Here is a 21,034-nt window from a genome sequence, read left to right as displayed (position 1 = left end):
TCCTTCCTTTCCTCCCCTCTTTGAGGACACATGCAGGTGCTCTTATCTACCACCTTGATTTGGCAGGTTTGGGCTGCTCCCAAAGGATTGGGGAATTGGTTTGACTTGCCCACTAAGCCCTACTTCATGTCTCTGTGATCTGGACATGGCCAACAGATCTTAAAAAATAAATACTTCTTTAACTGAAGTACTTTCTCCTTTGTGGGTTCCACTCTCACATCCCAGTTGTTAAAGCATGCCCTGAAGTAACTCATCTTTTCTATTTAAATGGAAGAAACAAGAAGTGTTACGGTTTAGGTAATGGCATTGCTTTTACTAGGTATTATTGCTGTTGCAAGACCCACATGACACTTGTGAAATGAAAGACACCATTTACCCATCTTTCCAAAAATGGAATATGATAAAAGATGCTCTTAGGTAAGAACAGCAGGCCAAACCTTGGTGCTGCACTTTGCCAGCAGAAAAATCCAGCTCGTGTAGCCCTCTTGCACATAAAAATGACTGGGGCTGACATGTCTTTGCTCATCAAGAAATAATATTTGCATGTCACCACTTGATCCTGAGGATGTGTTCCTTGCACACAATTCCAGCGTCCTTTCTCTCCCAGGAGCGGCTCAGGAACCACCCCTGGGACAGGCTGCTCTGCTGCAATGCAGAAGTTGCCTGCTCCAGAGGTAAAAGAGGGGACTCGGGGCTGTGTGGGGAAGGCTCTCACCTTGTACACTGTTCCAAAGGCTCCCGAGCCCAGGACCTTGACTCTCTTCAGCTCTGTCTCCTTCAGGATGCGGAGCTGGGCTTGGTTGGGCGCCGTGCCGCTCGGGGTCAAGGGCTCCACCAGCTGCAAGGAAAACCCAACAGTCCCAAACACTGCTGAACAGGGAGACCCATCAGAAGTTTGTACTGAGAGCAACCAACCCAAGGAAATACTGGAACCAGACAGTGGTGGAGATCTATTGACCCCTGCCCTGCCAACTCTTGGAGGGATTTCTCATCTTCAAAAGCAAACAAGCAACACCACAAAACCAAGAGACTTGATAAAGCAAGTCCTCACTCAAATGCAGTAATTTCCACCAGAAACTGTGTGATGGAATTATGAACTGGAAATTGAATTGGTGTCAGAGTAACACATCCAAGGACTTCTGATAATGGAGGCAGTATAAATATTTTCTACATGACAGAAATATAGCATTTATTATCAGTGTACCACATCCTATTTTGCCCATTTTAGTGTCTTTTAAGTTGGCCATATTTCTTTTTAATGGCCTGGACTAAACGGCTCATCACATTCTTATTCTGTTTTGAGGAGGGGACGATTTTTCTGAACTTCTGTTTTACCACACAGGAAGACAGCTTTAGGGAGAAAACACCTTAGAGCAGGCAGCTAATTTATAACAGCCACTAATTTACTGCAATTAAACAATTTGCTCAAGATGTCCCAAGAAACTTTGTAAATGAGCCACAATGGCACATTCAGTTAAAAACGCTCATAGATCTCATACCATCTCTGCCAGAAAAACAATGCTTCTTTAAAACTAAATTTAAAATACACGTAGAACACAGCACTCAATACAACACATGAAAAACATTTTGTTCCTTTACAGGATGAGGAAAATAATTCAGAGCTTCTCCTACTCAAATTGGTTTGAAAACAATGCAGCACTTCAAAGCTGCCTGTTTACAAGGCTAAATGCACCATGCTCTGCAGTTTGAGATCTACTTCTATAGCTCTTTGGTCACCATGAACTACTTAATTAGTTGACCAGACTAATTAGTTTTGTTCATGTAAAAATACCAGTATCTGGCAATTAACAGGGAAGAAAACATAACAAATCCAAACAGCAACAAGATGAGGGATTTCTCTTTCCTCTGTCCCAGTTTAGATGTTCAGTATTTATACCATGAAAGAAAGGCTTGCTTTAAAAGAAAATTAGGCAAACTGGCAGAACACTTCTGTGTTTTCAGTTTGTGTAGATGAAAAGAGGTTCTGTGCCACAATCCACCAACACAGGAATAGCAGGGAGAGGAGGGGATGTGTTGTGGGGGTCTAAAACCAGGCTTGTAGGGTTTTATGGAGAATGAACTAAAGAAAGAGTAAGTCCTGCTACAGCCTCCGGATAGAAAGAGAAACTTCACCTAAAGCTAATTGCTTGTGTGTTTATTTCAGGATGCTCCTGATTTAATCTTCAGTTTCTCAGCCAAGACAGCAGATTCCCCACATGTTCAGTAGAAGGCCCTGGTCCCTCAGGACTATTGCCAGCCTAAGCTTTTATCTGACCAAATGAAAAATGAAATTTGGATTTCAAAGCCAATGCAAGGAGAACCACCTGCTTAAAATAATTTATGCTTAAGTATGGGCTGATACAGTGGCAAGATTTATTCACCTAAAGGCACTGAGTATTGTTAAGCTTTCTATACAGCTGAACAGTGTTTAACAAGCAACACAAATTCTAGCCAAACAGGAAGATACTTGTGCAAACAGACTGGGGATGCATAAATCATTTACTCCCAGGCTCTAGAGTGGAGCTGAGTGGGAGCAGAACCCTTGGAACAGAAGAGAAAACAACACTGTTAATAATGCCTTATCAAATAGTCACTAGCTAACAGCATTTCCAAGCTTTATTATCTCACAAAGGTGCAGCCTAATTTAAAAATACCATCATTTGCAAAGTGTCTCAAGTATAGGACTGAGGAGATGATGGTAATCACCACTGCAGTAGCTGATAGATATACATTTAATGTTACATTTAAATGTACTTCTTAGATTGCCCCCTTCACTAATGACACTTCAAAGAGCAGGATGGAACTGTCACAGCACTCTGCTATAGCTCTGCTACACGTTTTTGACAGTAGAACTGTGAACTTCAGTTGGTTAAGCTCTGTGGAGTATCTTGGTTTAATAAAAGACATGATTATTACTGATCATTACTACAGCCTTTGACAAAATCTGAAACTACAAAATCTGTACTACAAAGGCATTGTAGGCACTAGGAACAACAGTAAGTTACAACATCTGCCTTTAAGCATGAAGTTTGTAGCAGAGCTTGCTGAAGGAACTTACTTTAGCCTTAGAAGTCAACCTAAACATGGCCAGAATGAAACCCTGTGATAGTTAAGCATGAGAGCTGCTAAATGTACTGATTAACTGGAATAGAATTTCAGTGGAGAGCAGGATGGGAGCTGAGAAATCTGGTGGGACACACCTTCTAGTGACCATGGGGAACTTTTCCTGGTCTTCAGAAGCCATGAATCCGTACTTGTGCAGAAAACAAGCACCTTGAAACAACTTTTTTTCTTTTCACCAGTTTAGTCTGCACAGGTAAGCAGAAAGATTTCTACAGGTAAGGGAAGACCTGAACATCTCTAATAGAGAAGCAGAGCAGCCCTGCATATCTCCCCAGACAGCCTGTGAGGGGCAGCCCAGGCTCACCTCAGTCTCCAGGAACCTTCGCAGCGCTCTCTTCTTCTTGATGCTTTTGCGCCGAACGTACACGGCGAACGTCAGGCCCATGATGACGATGATGAAGAGGCCACCGATGACTCCCGCAGCAATCAGGGGGGTTCTGGCAATCAGAATCAGAGACTTTACTTCCACAGCTAGGCTGAGAGACCAAAGAATGCTTGGGTACAAAAAAACACAGTCACGTGGAAAGCTCATTAACTGCCTTATGAATTCCAGCCCAGATGGGAAGTCAGGGCAAACACATTGACACATGGTAGGAATTTGCTTGTTTTTAATCATTATGCCAATTCTATTTTTGTTTACAAACCCCCATGCACATGTGAGGAATCGTGTGGACAAGGAAACACAACATGCACTTTGATGGCAAATGCAAATCTGCAATGGCAAAATGAGGACACAGGTATCTGCAGGTTGCTGCAAGAAACCCGCCTGTGCTGACTTTGGCTCCACCCACATCAACTCATTCAGGGCAAAACAAGCCCTTGAAAAATCCCCAGACCAGAAACCTCCTGAGTATGAAGGAAGTGAGAGGGAACTTCACAGGCAAGATATGGAGATCACCTACACAGGCAATGGAGAAATCAGGCTCCCTCCAGAGAAAAACTCAAAGCAGTACCTTAAATTAGGCATTTTCACAGCATACCAACAATTTGCCAACATGAACACACTCAGAGCATTTAACATCCCTCCAACAGTGGCTGGAGAGTTGCTGAAAAGAGGGGTAAAACCACAGCATGACAACTGCAGATTACAATGGTGCTGAAACCATTGCGTGGTAAGCCCAGGAAATAAATTAACTGTTGTCAAGATTGTGGAAACGTCACTGCTGTGCTCTAAAAGCCTCCTTCAGTTACATCTGGATGATGATGAAAGGTACATTACAGCCCATTAATAAAAATGTACCACACAGCTATGGAAAATTTCAGAGTCTCCCTCAGACATACTGAATTGTTTTATATAACCCTTTCTTTATTCTTCTTTTTACAACCTTTCCTGCAGCAGTGCCATCTCACCTGGTATGGTGCACGAAGGTGTGTCTACATTACCTCTGAGAAAGCCCCATACTCCCACATCCAGTATTTAAATGTATTTATACCCATGTTTTCCCAGGGTAAACACATTAACACAAAGGCCTGTTGCAGTTCACAGACTTTATGATGGAAACTCTAAGCTTGCACATAAAGGAAGGGGAATGTTGTCTGGCTGGGAAATGGGTTATAGTGTTTGGGGAACCCAAACCCTATACCCAGTACCACCTCCACGTCCTTAAAACACATTGCCCTTTCTAACCCCAGTGGTTACTCTGTGATTTTGAGTGCAGAGCTTAAAGAACCTGGCATATCCACCCCCAAAAATGCTCCTCTTTGTTTACATGTCTTTCTACATTGCAAGAAACTCTTTAACAGGCAATTATGAAAAACACTAGCCACCAAAAGCCTCCTATGGAGCTTGTACTGCCTAATGCTCTTGAGCAGAGGAATTTTTAAAATTCATTTTTATGCTATATGAGCAGTCATATAATTTTTAACAAACACCACCAAACCACAGAGTGACTAAATAGGCAGGAGAACTCTCAGCTTTAAAGTGCATATTAATAACTAGCATAACAGTTGTCAAAGTAAGTAATTGGAGTTTTATAGTACTGTGTACTTTAAAAGTAGTCCAAATAATATTTACATGATAGACTATAATAAAGAAATGGTTCTAAAGGGGATATAATAAGTAATGAAGAAAATAAAATGAAGTTTGTAGCCCTTCTATTGTTATAGAGTACAAGGGGGGTTCAAAATGGATCATTACGATTCCTCATGTGAACTCTCACTGACTTTGAAAGAATGTCCTCATTTTTAGTAGGTAATTGAAAAAAAAGGAAATAATTTTCAATTACTTCACCAAACAAGCGTTTTAGTTGCTAATGTGAAATACGCTAGATTATACCTGAATTTTCAGGAGGTACCACCTAAATATATTATCAAGCAAGCTTAAAAAGGAAGCATGAAAGGGATAGTACAATGTGCAATAAACAAATACGTTTAAATGCTAAACAAATCAGTGAAACACAGAAAAAGCCTGTATTTTCCACTCAAACAGCGATCAGCTGCCTTGACTCCCAAATCCACTACCCTTGCATCAAATCCTGTAAACCACAAACACCCCACCCTTGCATGTGGTCACATACCCAGCAGCTTCTCCTCTCTCTGCTGCTGAGCTAAGCCCCAAAGTCAACAGCCCTGTGGTTTATTTGCTCCAGGACCAGCTGCCAAGTCCCTGCAGCCACAGCTCCCTGTTACCACTTCACACTGCTTTCAAGCACACGTGGATTATTTCCTAAGCCCAGTTTTCAGGGTGTTACCCCAGCACTGGGGTTATTTTCGCTTGGGTTTGTTGGGTTGACTTTGCTTTTTCTCTCTGTTCTGCTAATATCAGTTCTCCTGCCTCAGTTCTCTGCTTATTTTCATGCTTGCAGAGCCTTACCTTTAATACCCTGATGAATTCCATTAAGCTGTTTACCTTTCTGCTGGGCCATTGCTGGGGTTGTTCAACACAGATCTCTGCAAGGTGGCACTGACCAGAGCTGCTGCTGAAGTCACAAAACCTTCTCCCATTTTGTTTGTTTTAATCCAATCCTTTTTTGCATATGCACCTAACAAACTGTTTGGCTTCACAGGCAGCTGGACACACAAATCTCCTTTTCTCTAGTGGCATTAAGAGCTTAATCCACTTACTTTTGTTACATTACTGTCTCACAGCCATCTCCATGACTGCAATTCCTGACATTTGCCCCCCTCAGACTACTTCTCACTTAAAACTCATTCCATGAGCAATGCTGATGAAAAGACAAAAAATGCACTATCAAAAGCCCCCATCATGTTAAAGTAATTTTTAAAAGCATGGAGACTGAAAAGCCTCAGAAAAGCTAAAGTTCCATGTCAGTCCTGCCTGTCCAGCATAATTAATGGACAGTCAAAAGTCAATCCTGACTCACATTTCTTACAGCTCCACCACTAACCCACCAACAGGAAACTCCTGCTACAGCCACTGCTTTCCTTTACACACTGGAAATCTACTCCAGAGGATGGAAACAATCTCTGCTAGGTGTTTCTGGATTTTCATGCTCATCAAAACAGGCTTAGCAGTCCAAGAAACATGGCCCTGAATCATAGTTCAACCCCATATAATTAATTTGCTATCCCACATCTCTCCCTCAACTGAGGACAGAATACCCAATTAATAAGTGGAAAAGGCATCAGCTGGGGGGGGGCTGTGGGAGGGAAAAAAAACCCCACAACATAAAAATCCTGCCTCTTAAACTAGAAACTGTGTATCTGTGGCTAAAAGTTGAAAGAAAGGTTCCAGTATTCCCTTAGGAGAAATGAATAATATATATGTATTTCTTTTTAAAAGGGCACTGTGTTTTCACATTTAGAAACACGTAACACCCACTCCCACACACCAAAACTGACACTGACTTCAAAGTTAGTATTCCAAGATGGACAAGGATGCTCAGCAGCAGGGCTCACACCATTCCACCCACTCCAAAAGACCAGAACATCTGCCATTCCCACAGTGCCCTGAGTCCAGGTATTAAAGCCCTGATTTAGATGAGTACAGGGTTGGTCTCACGCTCTTGACTGCTGAGTGCAGCAGAAAGGGGAGAGGAAATCGAGTTGTGTCCCATGGAGTAAAGCTGACAAACACCACCTGCTCCTCCATCCTTGGCATTGACCCACCTGGTCTGAGATGTAAAGAAACTGAGCTTTGAAGCCAAGCTGTTAGAAGGCTCCAAGTTCCTGTACCAACTTTCTCCTGCTTGGAGTTTTTATCTGTATATCCAAACAGGATTCATTACAACCTTGAGTGTTTGCTAAGCAGTTCCTTCTCACAAATCCTTGTTACCAAGGCATTATTTTTTTCCTGATGGATGCTTTCCACACTCTGCATTCCTCACCCCTTCCATCAGTGGGGGTTCAGCCAACTTTAAAGCTGCCCTTTCAGAGATCTGATGGATTCTACTAATCCTGTAGAGATAATCTCAGTATTTAAAACATACAAGATAAACAACCAGGCTGGGAAGCAAATTTGTGGACATTTCAACAGCATCTCTCTGCTGTGCTCAGTTCCACAGCCACAAGGTCCAGAGTGCCTGGTGTTCACTGCATGGGTGGCAAGGATTCATCTGATGCTATTCTCACCAAGTCTGCTTTGCTTTATACTGTTTTTCAAGAACAAGGCACCCTTCCCCCTCTCCCCTCCTAATCAGAGAGTGTTTGAACACTGACACATGGCCCTATTTATGTGCAGACTGGGAGTTTTTATCATGAGTAAACACAAATTTTAACTCACAGCTGATCTCACAGTTACACAATTACTACTAATTCCACATTTAATCCAGAGATTAAATGTGGGCAAACTGTCAACTTTTCAATATGCAAAATGACCTGAGGGTTGCAGTCTGTGTCTGGGTCCACTCAGCAGTTAAACATCACTAAAGAGCAGACACAGCTTTCACTTTGGCCAAGGCTTGTATGGACAAACATGTACCTGTTGACAAAACTGCTTTTTCTTACTGGTTCTTGTATCAATGCCTGTGAAGGTATGTTCTACTCACACCTCAAGGTAGGAGTCCCCATTTCACTCAGCAAAGTAAAAGAGGATAAAGGAAAAAAATATTAAGTATAACTTTGAAAATTATTACAGCCCAACATTCTACTCATTAATACATATTGATTCAAAATCTATGGCGTTTTTATTACCACACACAGAGCACAATGGATTTCTTTAACACTGGTTTTAAATCCAACCAGAGCTGCAGATCAAATCTGAATGGCGTAATTTAGAACTACCACTCTGTTACGTTTTCACTATAAATTACTAAGAACTCTCAATTTTAACTCCCTGTTAATACATCTGACTAGGAATAACTACTGAAATCTCTGGGATTACAGCATCAATATCAAGGCTTTTTATGGGCTTCTTCTCTAAAACTGAAAAGTCCCAATAAAATCTCTTGCATTCCTGCCATTTTTAGGCTGAGATTTTTCTTTTCTGCCTCAACTTAAAAAAGGAATGCTATTGTTAAGAGCTTGCACAGTGACTCTGTTTTGAGGCTTGTGCTTTAAATAACCAGACTAGCACTCTTTTTAAAATATGCCAAGTCAGGCCCCATGTAATGCAGATTGATTTAACTGTGACACAAAGCCAGTTAAAACCACTAGATTGGACTCACAGGTGAAGCCAGTTCAGCAAGTAAAAGAGCAATATGCTTTATAAAGTTGTATTATTTCCCATTTTCTTTGGAAACAATAATATTTTGCATCAAATAAAGGAAACTAAAGCTGTAATGACCATGGATACTGATGGACTGCTATGAAACCAAGACTATCACCATTAGCTCCAGGAGTTTCTCTCTGCATAAAGAATTCCTATTAGAAGCAATCAGCTCAGCCTGCTGCTCTGCAACCAGTGGCAGTCCGCACTGCCTGTGCACATGAAAACATTCATCCAGAAAACACACTTTTCTCCAATAGAAACATGGCCTGCCTTGGTGGCACTGCTTGCTGTTCATTCACTGTCAGATCCAGAGCACCACGGAGCAGCACAACCCATGGCAGAGCCCATTACATTGCTTGAGAAACACATGAAATCTGAACCCAAATCAAATCTGAACCAAAACATCCAGAGGGAGCTGGGTCACATGGACAATGCACACTGTAGCTCTGTCTTAGGTTGGAAGATGTGGCTGGGGGTGTGTATTCTACCACCATCTGTCAGAGCTGGGGCAGTTCTCTCCTGTTCATTGGGCAGTTTCCTTTATCTCTCCCACAACCAATCCTCCCTCCAGGAGATCTCTTCTGTTCATGGCCACTGAGTGTCCCTGCATGGCTGAGAAAATTCCATCATCCCATGGGGAGATGCTCTGCCCAGGGGAGGAGCCAAGCATTCCTACCTGGATACAATCTGACTCCTGCAACACCACAGCAGCCTTTGCCCACTGCATTCCCAGAGGAGCAGCTTTCTGCCCCACTGCATTCCCAGAGGAGCAGCTTTCTGCCCCACTGCATTCCCAGAGGAGCAGCTTTCTTCCCCACTGCATTCCCAGAGGAGCAGCTTTCTGCCCCACTGCATTCCCAGAGGAAGCCCAGGCCCATCCCCACCAGCCCTGGAGCTTCAGAGGAAAACTCCAGCCTTGTCCAGGATCCTGCTCCAGCAGAAGCACAGCTGGCACTGCAGGAGGGCTGAGCCACCATGGAATGGCACTGCTGCCACCACCCTGACCCACAGGCTGCCAGGGCCTGTTCTCACTCTGGCAGTGGTTTGTTTGTACTATTGCAATTGTATTTTTAATTTTCCTAGTAAAGAACTATTATTCCTATTCCCATATCTTTGCCCAAGAGCCCCTTAATTTCAAAACTATAATAATTTAGAGGGAGGGAGTTTACATTCTCTATTTAAAGGGAGGCTCCTGCCTTCCTTAGCAGACACCTGTCTTTTCAAACCAAGACAAGCTCAAAACTGGAACATTTTGCTCTGCAATAAGTTTTTATAAATACAAAGAAGAGAGAACATGAAGGAATGTTCAGTAGTATTTTAAATAACTATCAGGAGAAAAACTGTTTGAATATTGTGCTCCTTCTTTTATTATTTTTTTAAACACTTTTTGAATTCCACTGGTGGAAAATGCTTATAATTCACTTAAATTCAGTTTAGTGTTTGCTGAAATTGAGCTATTCAACAGAAGAAATATCCAAACTCACACATGACTGTGCCTGTAGACTGCACAGGTGCACTGTCTACCTCTAAGGAGCTGCAAGAAGGTTTCTCTACCTCATGTCTTTAATTTTTACTTCATTTCCCAAATCAACATTTTTCTTCAGAAAAATGCATTTATCTCTCTTTTTATACCTGCCTGCTTTTTTGGAATGCCAGGCTTTCCTGAAAGTACTCATTCAAAAGGTTTTAGGAGCACAGAGCAGATATTTTGTTTGTGGTTGAGAACACTGGACTGCTTCCTGTTCCAGCTTTGAGTCATTTGGGACAGCAAGCATTTACTTTGTCGACCTCCAGGAGGATTTCACAGTAGAGAGCCTCCAAAGACTGTACTTGGGGACCAAGTCTGACATTCTGAACCAGATTCCTTCCTCTGAATTCTTTATGACTTTATGTTTCTCCTTTATGGAAAAGAAAAAAACAAAAAACCAAACCTGTACATTGAAGCGAGCCCCAGCCTCTGCCCAAGCACCTCTCCAAGGGGAACAAGCCCCTGCACAGAAGGGAACAGTCAGACTAAGGTTCAGCACTGGACACTGGCAGAAGAGAAAAACCAAACATCAAAACTGAAAGGGGGGAAATTTAGATTATATATATGGAAGAAATTTTTCCCTGTGAGGGTGGGCAGGCCCTGGCACAGGTTGCTCAGAGAAGTTGTGGCTGCCCCTGGATCCCTGAAGTGTCCAAGGCCAGGTTGGATGGGACGTGGAGCAAGTTGGGATAGTGGAAGGTGTCCCTGCCCATGGCAGGTGTGGAACAAGGTGATCTTTCAGGACCCTTCCAACCCAAACCATCCTCTGATTCTATGATAACAAAACGGGACATGAGAAACAGATGAGAACAGAACTATCACACAGTGTTCCCATCTTCAAGTTTCTTGTCATATCCAATAATTTGTTCTGAAATAAGATCTTATGCAGGTTTCAGCTGAGGTTTTTCAACAAGTGCTGGCATTAAAGCATCTTTTGAACCTGTTTGAGATGAGAGTGCACGGATGATTTGTAGCAGGATGCGTTTGGAAATATGCACCCATATCTTTCATGTATTACGTACATTCATGTACACCTACAGTTAAAAATCTTTCCTTCAAAGCCTAAATGAAAACAGTCACACTTCACTCTGCACTGACATGTTTCTATAAATACAGCATTTGAGACATTTATTAGAACACTAGCAATGGCCATGATGCTGTTAACTTCAACACAGATTTTAGCTACTCATCACTTGAGTTCTAAATACGCAGAATTTATCTTTGTGGAGCATAGCAGGGAAGCAATGCGGCCAATGCTCATAAATACAGAGGAAAATTGAAGGCAGATAAAGAGCAGGGTACAAGGAATTTCTCTGAGTATGCCTGATGCTGCTTTTGGATTTATCACTATTATTTTACTGGAACAGCATACTGTCTAAACATCCTACACAAATCACATCAATCATTAGAAAACCCCATTTGCTTACTGGGGAAAAAGCTCATATAAAACTGATATCCTGTTCCTGACACAGGTTTATACAGGATCATCTCTTATATGATGCTATGCCCAGAAGTTCTTCTATGTTAATAATTTATCAGTCATTCTTATGTTACCAAATGAAGCAGAGAGAAACTCTGGAGTATCTTGCAACTCCTTTTAATTCGAGTCATCATCCCACTGCCAGCATTTCCCCAAAGGCCATTCTAAGAAGAAAATTTCAGCATAGAAGCTCCAAACTCACCCACTGTCATTGCTCTCCTCTGTATCCACAGCCAGCCAAAGGAATCCCTTCCACTCCAGGGGCTGTAAAGGAGCCAAGGGCAACCAGCCTTTGTGAGCATCATGCTGCTCTCAGCCCTGCTGACCATGGATTTGTGTACACAGCAGCCTCCCACCATCCCCACAGTCACAGATGGGGCTGGGTTAGGAAAGCAGCTCGTGGCCGTGGTGAGGGTACTGCTAAGAGCAACCCTGACTCTCCAACTGCTCTTTTATTAGGATTGTTTTGTAGTACAGTACAGCCCACATCGAGGACAATGATAATTTAGTAAAATAGCTCTTCCTTCTCCCAAATATTTGTATGATAGAACATTCCAGAATTTGCTGCTTTATCTGTGCAGCTTATAAATGTTAAAGAAACTCATCTTCCGACAGCTGCTAAAATTCCAGAACAGAACAGGCCAAGCATCTGGGGAAACGGTGATCCAGCTTAAAAATCTCTTTTTCCTCTCTCAGTCACAACCCCCTTCCTTTCCCCATTCCACCAGATCCCCAAACCTAAGTACCAGCAGTGGATCCTGCTGACATTTTGTGCCTTTTAGGTCTCACAGAGTCTGAAGCTCATTAGTGTCAAGAAAAAAACAAACAAACAAAAAAACCAAACAAACCAAACAAACAAACAAAAACACACAAAAAAGAAAAACCAAAACAACCACCAAGGAGAGAGAAGGCTTCAATAACATTTTTTCCCCCTGCCTCTGTCATGAGGGAGAAAGGGATTGCTTCTCATTCCACTTCAAAAATATATGTATCTGAAGTATTTAAGTAATCAGCAGCACAAAAAGGCTGATGAAAGCTTGAGAGAATATATCCAACCATACTGATACACCTACAGGTTTTGGCTTGCTTTCTGAGTGATACCCTTCTTCTCACTGGAGGTTTCCTGGAAACTGCTCCCCTATTTTAAAAATCTATTCATTAAAAATTGACTCAAACATCCCAAAGTTCAGAATTTGCAGCCCCGATCCACTGGTTGATCCAGGAACTGAAAGTAGAGAGAATTCACTCAGAGCTGAACTTAGCCTGCATCTAAGTTATTCACGTGCAGAGGACATCACTGCCACGAGGGAGGGAAAAGCAGATCTATGGGAGATGGGACAGTTTTAAAGCAGGGATATTATCTCTTCAGTCTGTTCTTTGTCTATTATCCCTGCTGTGATTGAGACTATGCATATTAACAACTAGTGGTCCATTTTAATGCAGGAATACTTTTTACCTTTTCATTTTTTCCCTTCATCGGTCCATTAGGGGCAAGGAAAGATATGATTTACTCCTGAAATTTGCACATATTTTTTAAGGAAGGCTGTTCACTCAAGCAGAGCAATGCCCATGGATACAGATACCACTGGCATGAACTGAAAATATCTCCATCACTGATGCAAGCCTGCTGGGAACTTGGAGGAGATGGGTTTAGCCACTGCCATGCTGCTGAATTACATGTGTAATTCTGGAATTACACATCTTCCCTCCAGTCTACCATATCACTGCAGTTTCTTTGCTTCTGACCAACCAGCCTACAGGATCTGCATCCCCTGCTCCACGTTCCCAGCATTATTTTCTGACCAATTTGCAGATGAACACACTTTATTACCAAAAGCAGGGATTGCAGTGTCTTGTCTCCTCTTCAGCCTTCAGACCAACGCTGACATCAGGCCTACAGATTCTAACCTTGCAGGATTAACTTGAGCAAAAGAAATGGCAACAAATAAAACTACATCTTCCACCCTTTTGCTTGCTTCTACTTTTCTGCTGTTACCACTTCTTTTCCCTCATGTTATGGTGCTTTAGCTTCTGTGCCTTCTAAGACATATCTGTACTACCTAATTTTAGTGACACATCTAAAGATTATTGGATTTACAAGAAGAGAACTATGAGCTAAAATGGAACAGTGAATACAATAAGAACATGTAATAAAAATCCAAGTGAGCATTTTAAGAGGTGTCCAACACTGGTGTATTGCTTTGAAATGCTGTGTTTCCAAAGGACACACTATGTCACAGGCAGAGTATTGGGAGTCCAAGACAAATTGTATGAGGAAAAAGTTCACACTTCTCATTAAAAAAGTTGATTGCATGTCAGAGAGTTTTCCTTTAGGCATTACTAGAAAAAAATTTGTATCATTGAAAAATCAGGGATAACATCATGTCTGGACCATGTTTAACAAAGCTTGGCCCTTGTCCTGATGATGAGGTTGTATTTGTTCTCAGATTTCTGCATAAATGCCACAACTCTCTTGTATGAGAAACTACCAGCTCTGCTGAGAAATGTACCACATCAGGCAAATACAGAGTTACATCCTCACAACCCCCTGCCAAAGAAAAGCTCAATCAAAACTAGCCAGCACCTGCTCTTCACATTATCCCATAATTTTCCTTGCCTGTTTTATCATTTGTTCAATCTCAGATAACTACAGAAATGATTTTCGTCATTATCTTCTATTGATGAAACAGCCAATATGTCTGTAAAAGAGCAAGTGAAGATGGTGTCATTAAAAATTTACATCAGATTGGAAAAAAAAAAGCATGAAGCTTTTTGACAAAACTACAGATAAGATCTGAATGAGTTTCTCATCTCTCCTAGCAAAGGACAGTCTGAAAACTCAGAATTTTACCTGATCTAACTGCTAATGAGCAAGCATATGTGAACAGAACAGAAATCTTGTGTAAAGTCATGTGGAACTCTCACTCTGTGCCTCACCCACAGCTGACAGGAGCCAAAGCCCAGGACTCAGCAGCTAGATTTGCTTGTCTCTGTCCAGCACAGTACTCTGAATCAAAATTCAAGGGAAATTCTAGCTAGGACAGCTCTGGACCATGAGCCAAGAGCTGATCACAGCTGGAAGCTACTGTCACAGACATTGAAGTGTCCTGTCACATGGCAGGAGGAGCCACACCACCCTCTGCCCCCAAGCTCAGCACAAACTCATCTTGCTTGAGAAAAGAGTCCCAGTCTTGATTTCACAAGTCTAGTGCTGAAGAAGAGAACAGTACCACAGAAAATCATTCCAGGGATTAACAACCTTCATTAGAAATGCACTGGCATTTTTCTGCTTTGAATGTCTCTCAGATTTCACCCATTTTATACCTCACAGACACCCGACTTTCTTTTTCAGTCTACTACACTTAGTGCCATCCTCAACCAAACTTTGTCTTCTTACCTGTGAACTTCTAGAGGAGAACCTGGCTCTACACCTTCACTTTTGGCCAAAATAAGCTTTTAGCTGTTTGAGTTCTTACACTTTATTCCAAGACACAAGGTCCTATTTCCAATGGCTCTTCTCTAAAGCCTCTCTAACACACATTCCTGGGAAAACAGTCAGTCTCTCTGAAGGGACAGGATCTACGTTCTTGTTCAACTCTCTCCACTACCACTGTAACCAGGGAGAAAAGAGGCAAAATACCTCTAATTTACAGAAAGGAGATGCAAAGGAAGATGAACTAACAAAGAGAGGGCAAGGCATGGGGAATGAGTTTAGTATTAGTCCCCCTTTCCCATTAGAAATTGAATTTAGTTTTTTTGAAACTACTACCCAAAGGTACAGATAATTTACATGACATTTTCCCAGCCTGTTATTTTACTTTACAACATGGAAAAAAATTATAGTAAGATTAAGTAATTTGGTCTGATGGCTTGATTTCCTAATGCTCTCTTTCTGAATGATTGCTGGTATTTGTGGTGATGCTTCCACCTTTGGTAAATGCTGAGGTACAACTTCCCACACATAGCACCAAAGTCAGGACTTTGTTCATTCCTTGAAACCTACAGCTTGTTTAATTACTTTAACTCATTTACCATTATGTTTGCTACATGCTAGTAAAGTATCAAATGGAACACTGGTATTTCCATTCCTGCAAAAACAAATGAAAAGGACTGACAGACAACTATACTATCATCAAGTTACCTGCTAGTTTTGATCCAATGCTGGGAAAGCTGTTGCAATTTAACTGAGAAGTAAACATACATTTTGGTGTATAAAACAAACAAAAAAGGTAATGCCAATGTGCAAATTCTCATCTGCATTACATGTCCTATGCCCCATCATTCCAGAAAACTGGTGTTAAAAAGGCAATGAAAAGCAAAATGCTCTAAACAACCCCAGCCAAGAGCCTCCTGCTTCATGCAGGAATTGCAGCTCCTTCACATCTGAGTAAGGCCACAAGGAGTAAGCCAAATTGCAGAGAATTAAGTCTGGGCCGGGCTCTCAACTCAAATACATTTGTCATGTAACTTTTTCTAACTAACAAAGAGTAACCAATCCTACATTGCACAGGTAGATTGGAAGTAAGACCACAAGCTTTAGTTCTGATTTATTATGTATTAAATATTAATGAATTATTAAGGAACCATTCACTGAGATTTAAACAACCCTACATCTTCCATATTTCTAAAGCTCTACAAATGTATATTTAATAATAGATAATTAATTTATAACAACATTAAATCTAAATTAAATCCTTATTTCCAGCCATGAGAGAAACCCATTGGAGAGTGGTGAGATATATATTGTTGCCTTATAATAAGGTCACCTCTCCATGGCAAAATTTTATTTCTGTATCATTTTTTATTTTTTATTTCTGTATCTGTGTTATTTGTGTAGCCAAATCTATACAGACCCACAACACAAGAGTGATGAGAAACCAAAGCAATCACCTCTGCAATGGAACTGTGTGTTGTTTTCCATTCTAACAAACCGTTTATTAATTTGCATTGCCTATTGCTTCTTTTTTTTCCAGCAGAGACCTATCACATTTGGCCTTCATCACTCTTCATTTTTTCTGCTCATAGTTTCAGTAAAGCTAATTTTCAGTAGCTTTCAGTAAAGTCAATTTTCCAAAAAAGAATTTTCTTACCAAAAACAACCACAGCTGCTGAGAAACTTGGTCAATGAGTATCAACAGTACCAAAATCCTGCAAGAGTTTATTGCTCACATTCTACTCCTTGTATAACAAACTTCTAGGAACATCAGATTTCTGACCTTACTCTATCCTACGCTCTCTCAACAGGATCCTTAAACCACTGGAGCACAGAACAGATTTCAAACAGCATTGTGTGACAATTGCTTCCAGTTCTCCTGACCTTACCAGTGTATTTCTCTCTATCGTACCATACTCTAAGTCCTTCCACACCATGAGTCCACACCAGCCAACCCTGCTGAGTAAAGCAGATGAAGCACAAACCCTCACTGATCACAGACAAATCTTTCTGAACGTGGTACAGAACAGAAGCTTTAACACATTGAGCATTTGTTAACTGTGGTCAGACCTCAGACTGAAAGAGGGGAAATTTAGGTCAGATATGAGAAAGAAATTCTGCCCTTTGAGGGTGGTGATGCCCTGGCACAGGTTGCCCAGAGAAGCCATGGCTGCCCCATCCCTGGAAAAGTTCAAGACCAGGTTGGATGGGGCTTGGAACAACCTCAGGTAGTGGAAGGTGTCCCAGCCTATGGCAGGGAGGGCTGGAACTGGATGAACTTTAAGGTCCTTTTCAACCAAAACCCTTCTAGGATTGTATCTGTACAACAGGAAAGAAGGACTAACCTTTCCAACCGAAACCCTTCTAGGATTCTATCTGTACACCAGGAAAGAAGGAATACCCAATTACACCCTTTCACAAGAAGACCAGTCTTAAAATGTGGAAGTGGTGAAAAAATGGAGGAGCTCACGAGATCACCAACTGCAGTGACTTCCATTCATGCCACAGGGGTACTCCAGAGGTGCTCCTCCTAAAGCTCCAGGCAGGGAAATGCCATGGCAAGAATTAACGTACCCTCAGCAAAGGTCTGGCTTCAGAACCAGTTCAGTAGAGGCACGTTCACCCGCACAACTGGGATTTCTCTGTCAATCTCCTTCATGAACCTCAAAGGAGGTTGTGGCCAGATGGGGGTTGGTCTCTTCTCCCAGGCAACCAGCAATGGGACAGGAGGACACAGGGGAGGTTTAGGTTGGGCATTTGGAAGTTCTTCACAGAAAGGGTGAATGGGCTGCCCAGGGAGGTGGTGGAGTCACCACCTCTGCAAGTGTTTAAAAGACTGGATATAGCACTCAGTGCCATGGTTTAGTTGATAAGGTGGTGTTAGGTCATAGGTTGGACTTGATGATCTCAAAGGTCTTTTCCAAACTAGCTCATTCTGTGATTCTGTGAATTTGTCCTTTTTGATGATGTGTAAGATCTATGCAACCCATGGAGGAAGGATCTGAAACGGTCTGTTTTTCTAGTCTGGATTCTTAAAAAAATAAACCTGTTTCTTCAACTGCTCTGTTCTGATACAGCTTCAGAAAGCTCCATATTAAGAGGCTCTTGAGAGTACCATCTTTTACCAACCACGTAACATAGCTTAGCTGGTACTCACAGATCTTATTTTCTCTCTTATTTTATACAGAGATCCTCTGCCCCTCCAGAAAAACATAATTATTCTATAAAAGCAGAGAGCATATGGAGTGCTTTCCTCCAAGCAATGGAGCTGAGCACCATGAAAACCATGAACATAAGCAGTTTATTAGAGGTGGTTTCCCTTCCCCACCAACTACTGAGAGCTACTGTGAAATTCTGTTGAAGTCATACTGTGACAGGGTACAAAACAGCTATGAAAGGATTTGCCTGCATTACACAGGGTTTACTGCTAATTAGCTCTTGTACACATAAGCAGGAGATAAAAACAGCTTTTTTTTTTTTTTTTTTTTGGGAAGTGATGATTTGTTGAGAGGACATCCTTTTTGGATGCAAAACTAGCAATAGGATTGTAATTAGAGTTAACATCTACACAGCATTCTATTGAAGCACTTGACAATAGTGGGCCTGGCTAATTAGTTTCTGTTAGTTAAAAGGGAAATGTAAATGAAATTTTCTTGGGGCGTAAACAGAGACACCAGCTTACTCAGACCAGGAACATCAGTGCTGGTTCTTTGCAACACATGTTCCTGATCACATCTTTAGATATACAATCTCACACACCAGAAAACAAAATCTTCACTCCTCCTTTGATGATCTCTTCTCTCCTAGGATTAACTTGAATGAAGCCTAGTGAGGATAAACCAATTAAAATTCATACTTTAGGTAAAAGCTTTGTCCACAATCTCACTCCAATAACTTCACTTGCCAAATTTTTCTGGTGAGCTGGAAAGGAACCAGCCTTTCCTGACTCCCTAGAGTATTTTCTTAATGAGCAGCAGAGCATTATTTTTACAGTTTTTGAATCATCCTTTTAGACAACAGTTATCCCAATCTCGGGAGCAGACATACTCATCTTTTTACTGATTGTTCTGGAATATGCTGGAATGTGTGCTATTCCAACCACAAAAAAAAAAAACCTGAATGCAACTGCCAGAAAATAGCAAAAGGAGGAGTAGCATTGTAATAAGAGGCAGCAAAGGAGGATGGATAACTCCTATGGGCATCCTGGCAAATTCCAGCCTTTTTCTGCTTTTCATCTTTGCTTTGGCAGTTTCTGGGAAAGACTGGTATGGAAGGTGGAACCAAAGCCCTACAGGAATAATCCATAAAGGAAGCTACATGAGGAGCTGTTCTTTTGGACAGAACTCTATTGAACCTAAAGGTTAAAAAAACCAAAACCAAACTATGCAGAAAGAAATGCAATGCCAAAAGCAAGGCTGTTTTCCCACAAACTTGAAGGGACTAAAGATAAGCAGAAAAACTGAAGTTTCACCAGCCATTTGGAAAACAAGCCATGCGATGCACATCTGATTCATCTTGATTAAAGACGACAGAAAGAATTCCTTTGCTATTCTACCACACTCTTACAAAAGCCTTCAAGTCAATGGATCATGGCATAAACAATTTGCAAAGTAAAAAACTGGAAAGGAAAGCAACACTGCTATGAAAATGGAAATAGGAGAAGATGAAGGAAATCTTGTTTGGGTTAAAGCCCTGCTCTCACTCTCAGCAGAAAACTCTGTCCCCTTCTACTCACTGATAATTCACGTCAATGGAAAAAACTCAAGTCAATAGATAAGGGTCAGACTGATTATTAATTAATTTAAGATTGATAAGTCTCAGGAGGGTGCACAGTTGTTAAAGGGACTTGAAGAAGGTTGTAGCTAAAGTTAGACACATCCTTTTTGGATTTACAACCCTACTGTAACAAAAAGTGTCACTTTGCCAGTGCAGTTTTGCCCATTTTTAGCCCAAATAGAATGAACCATTTTCACAATATAAAAAAAAAAAAAAAAAAAAAAAAAAAAAAAAAAAAAAAAAAAAAAAGCACAGTTCCACAAATCTAATATACAGGTATGAAGTTTCCTTCTTTGCCTTGAAAGTGAAAGAATACATACTGACATTTAAACACAGGGCGGTAATTTCCCTAAAATAAATTCAGCAAGGCTGAAACAAACAAAAAAATATCCATCAGATTCAAAGGAAACAGGAAACATTTGATGGCCTTCCCTCTCAGACTGAATGGAGTAGGAGTAAAACCACTGAACACAGTAAAACAATTCCTGTCATTTCTGTAGTTTGATAAGGCCCTTAAACTTAAGGAAATAGTAATAATAATAGTAATAATACATTTTCTGTATTTGTGCTTTGAATAAAGTTGATTAAATTGGGGCAGCTCTGTTTGGATGAGTCCATCTGAAAATGAGGCCTCACAGAAGTATCTCAAAGTGGATACCCCAGATCAGAAAGATTAAAACAAAACCTGAAATGTTGAAAAATTAATCTCCTATTACTTATTCATTGGTTAATGAATTAAGTCAGAACTGATACTGATTTAATAAACAAATGTACCATTTGATAGCATTTATAGTGCACTGTTTTTCAAGTCCAAATATATTCTCCCTCATAAGCTAGAAATAGGTATATTCACATTATGTACACACTTAGGAAGGAAAGGCAACCTCAAAACCTTTTGAAAAAGACAAGAAAAAAGCTCATATTGAAAATCTCAGTGAGGTGGGTTTGACTGAATTTATGCTTTTTTTATCTAGTTTTAGCTCAGGAGAGTAATCCCAAAGCCTAGAAGTCATATTAACCAGTTTGAATTCAAGAATGAACAAACTCAATGGCAATGTAGGGCTTTCATAAAAAAGAATGCAGAAT

The 21,034-nt window shown here is 41.0% G+C and overlaps 1 protein-coding gene across 2 annotated transcripts in view; it reads right to left on the bottom strand.

Moving 5' to 3' along the window:
• The window catches only part of ERBB4 (erb-b2 receptor tyrosine kinase 4), a 577,762-nt gene that overhangs the window by 106,941 nt on the left and 449,787 nt on the right, over positions 1-21,034 (bottom strand). For both annotated transcript variants that reach the window (XM_053982239.1, XM_053982236.1), the window contains exons 17-18: positions 3,428-3,560; positions 716-838 (exon numbers count right to left, since the gene is read on the bottom strand). In XM_053982239.1, coding sequence (XP_053838214.1) covers positions 716-838; positions 3,428-3,560 — 256 coding nt within the window. The remainder of the gene's footprint in view (positions 1-715; positions 839-3,427; positions 3,561-21,034) is intronic.

The sequence above is a fragment of the Vidua macroura genome, chromosome 7 (assembly GCF_024509145.1).
Source record: "Vidua macroura isolate BioBank_ID:100142 chromosome 7, ASM2450914v1, whole genome shotgun sequence".
NCBI lineage: Eukaryota > Metazoa > Chordata > Aves > Passeriformes > Viduidae > Vidua > Vidua macroura.
Note: the sequence above shows the minus strand (reverse complement) of the source record. Positions and strands in the feature narration are given on the sequence as shown.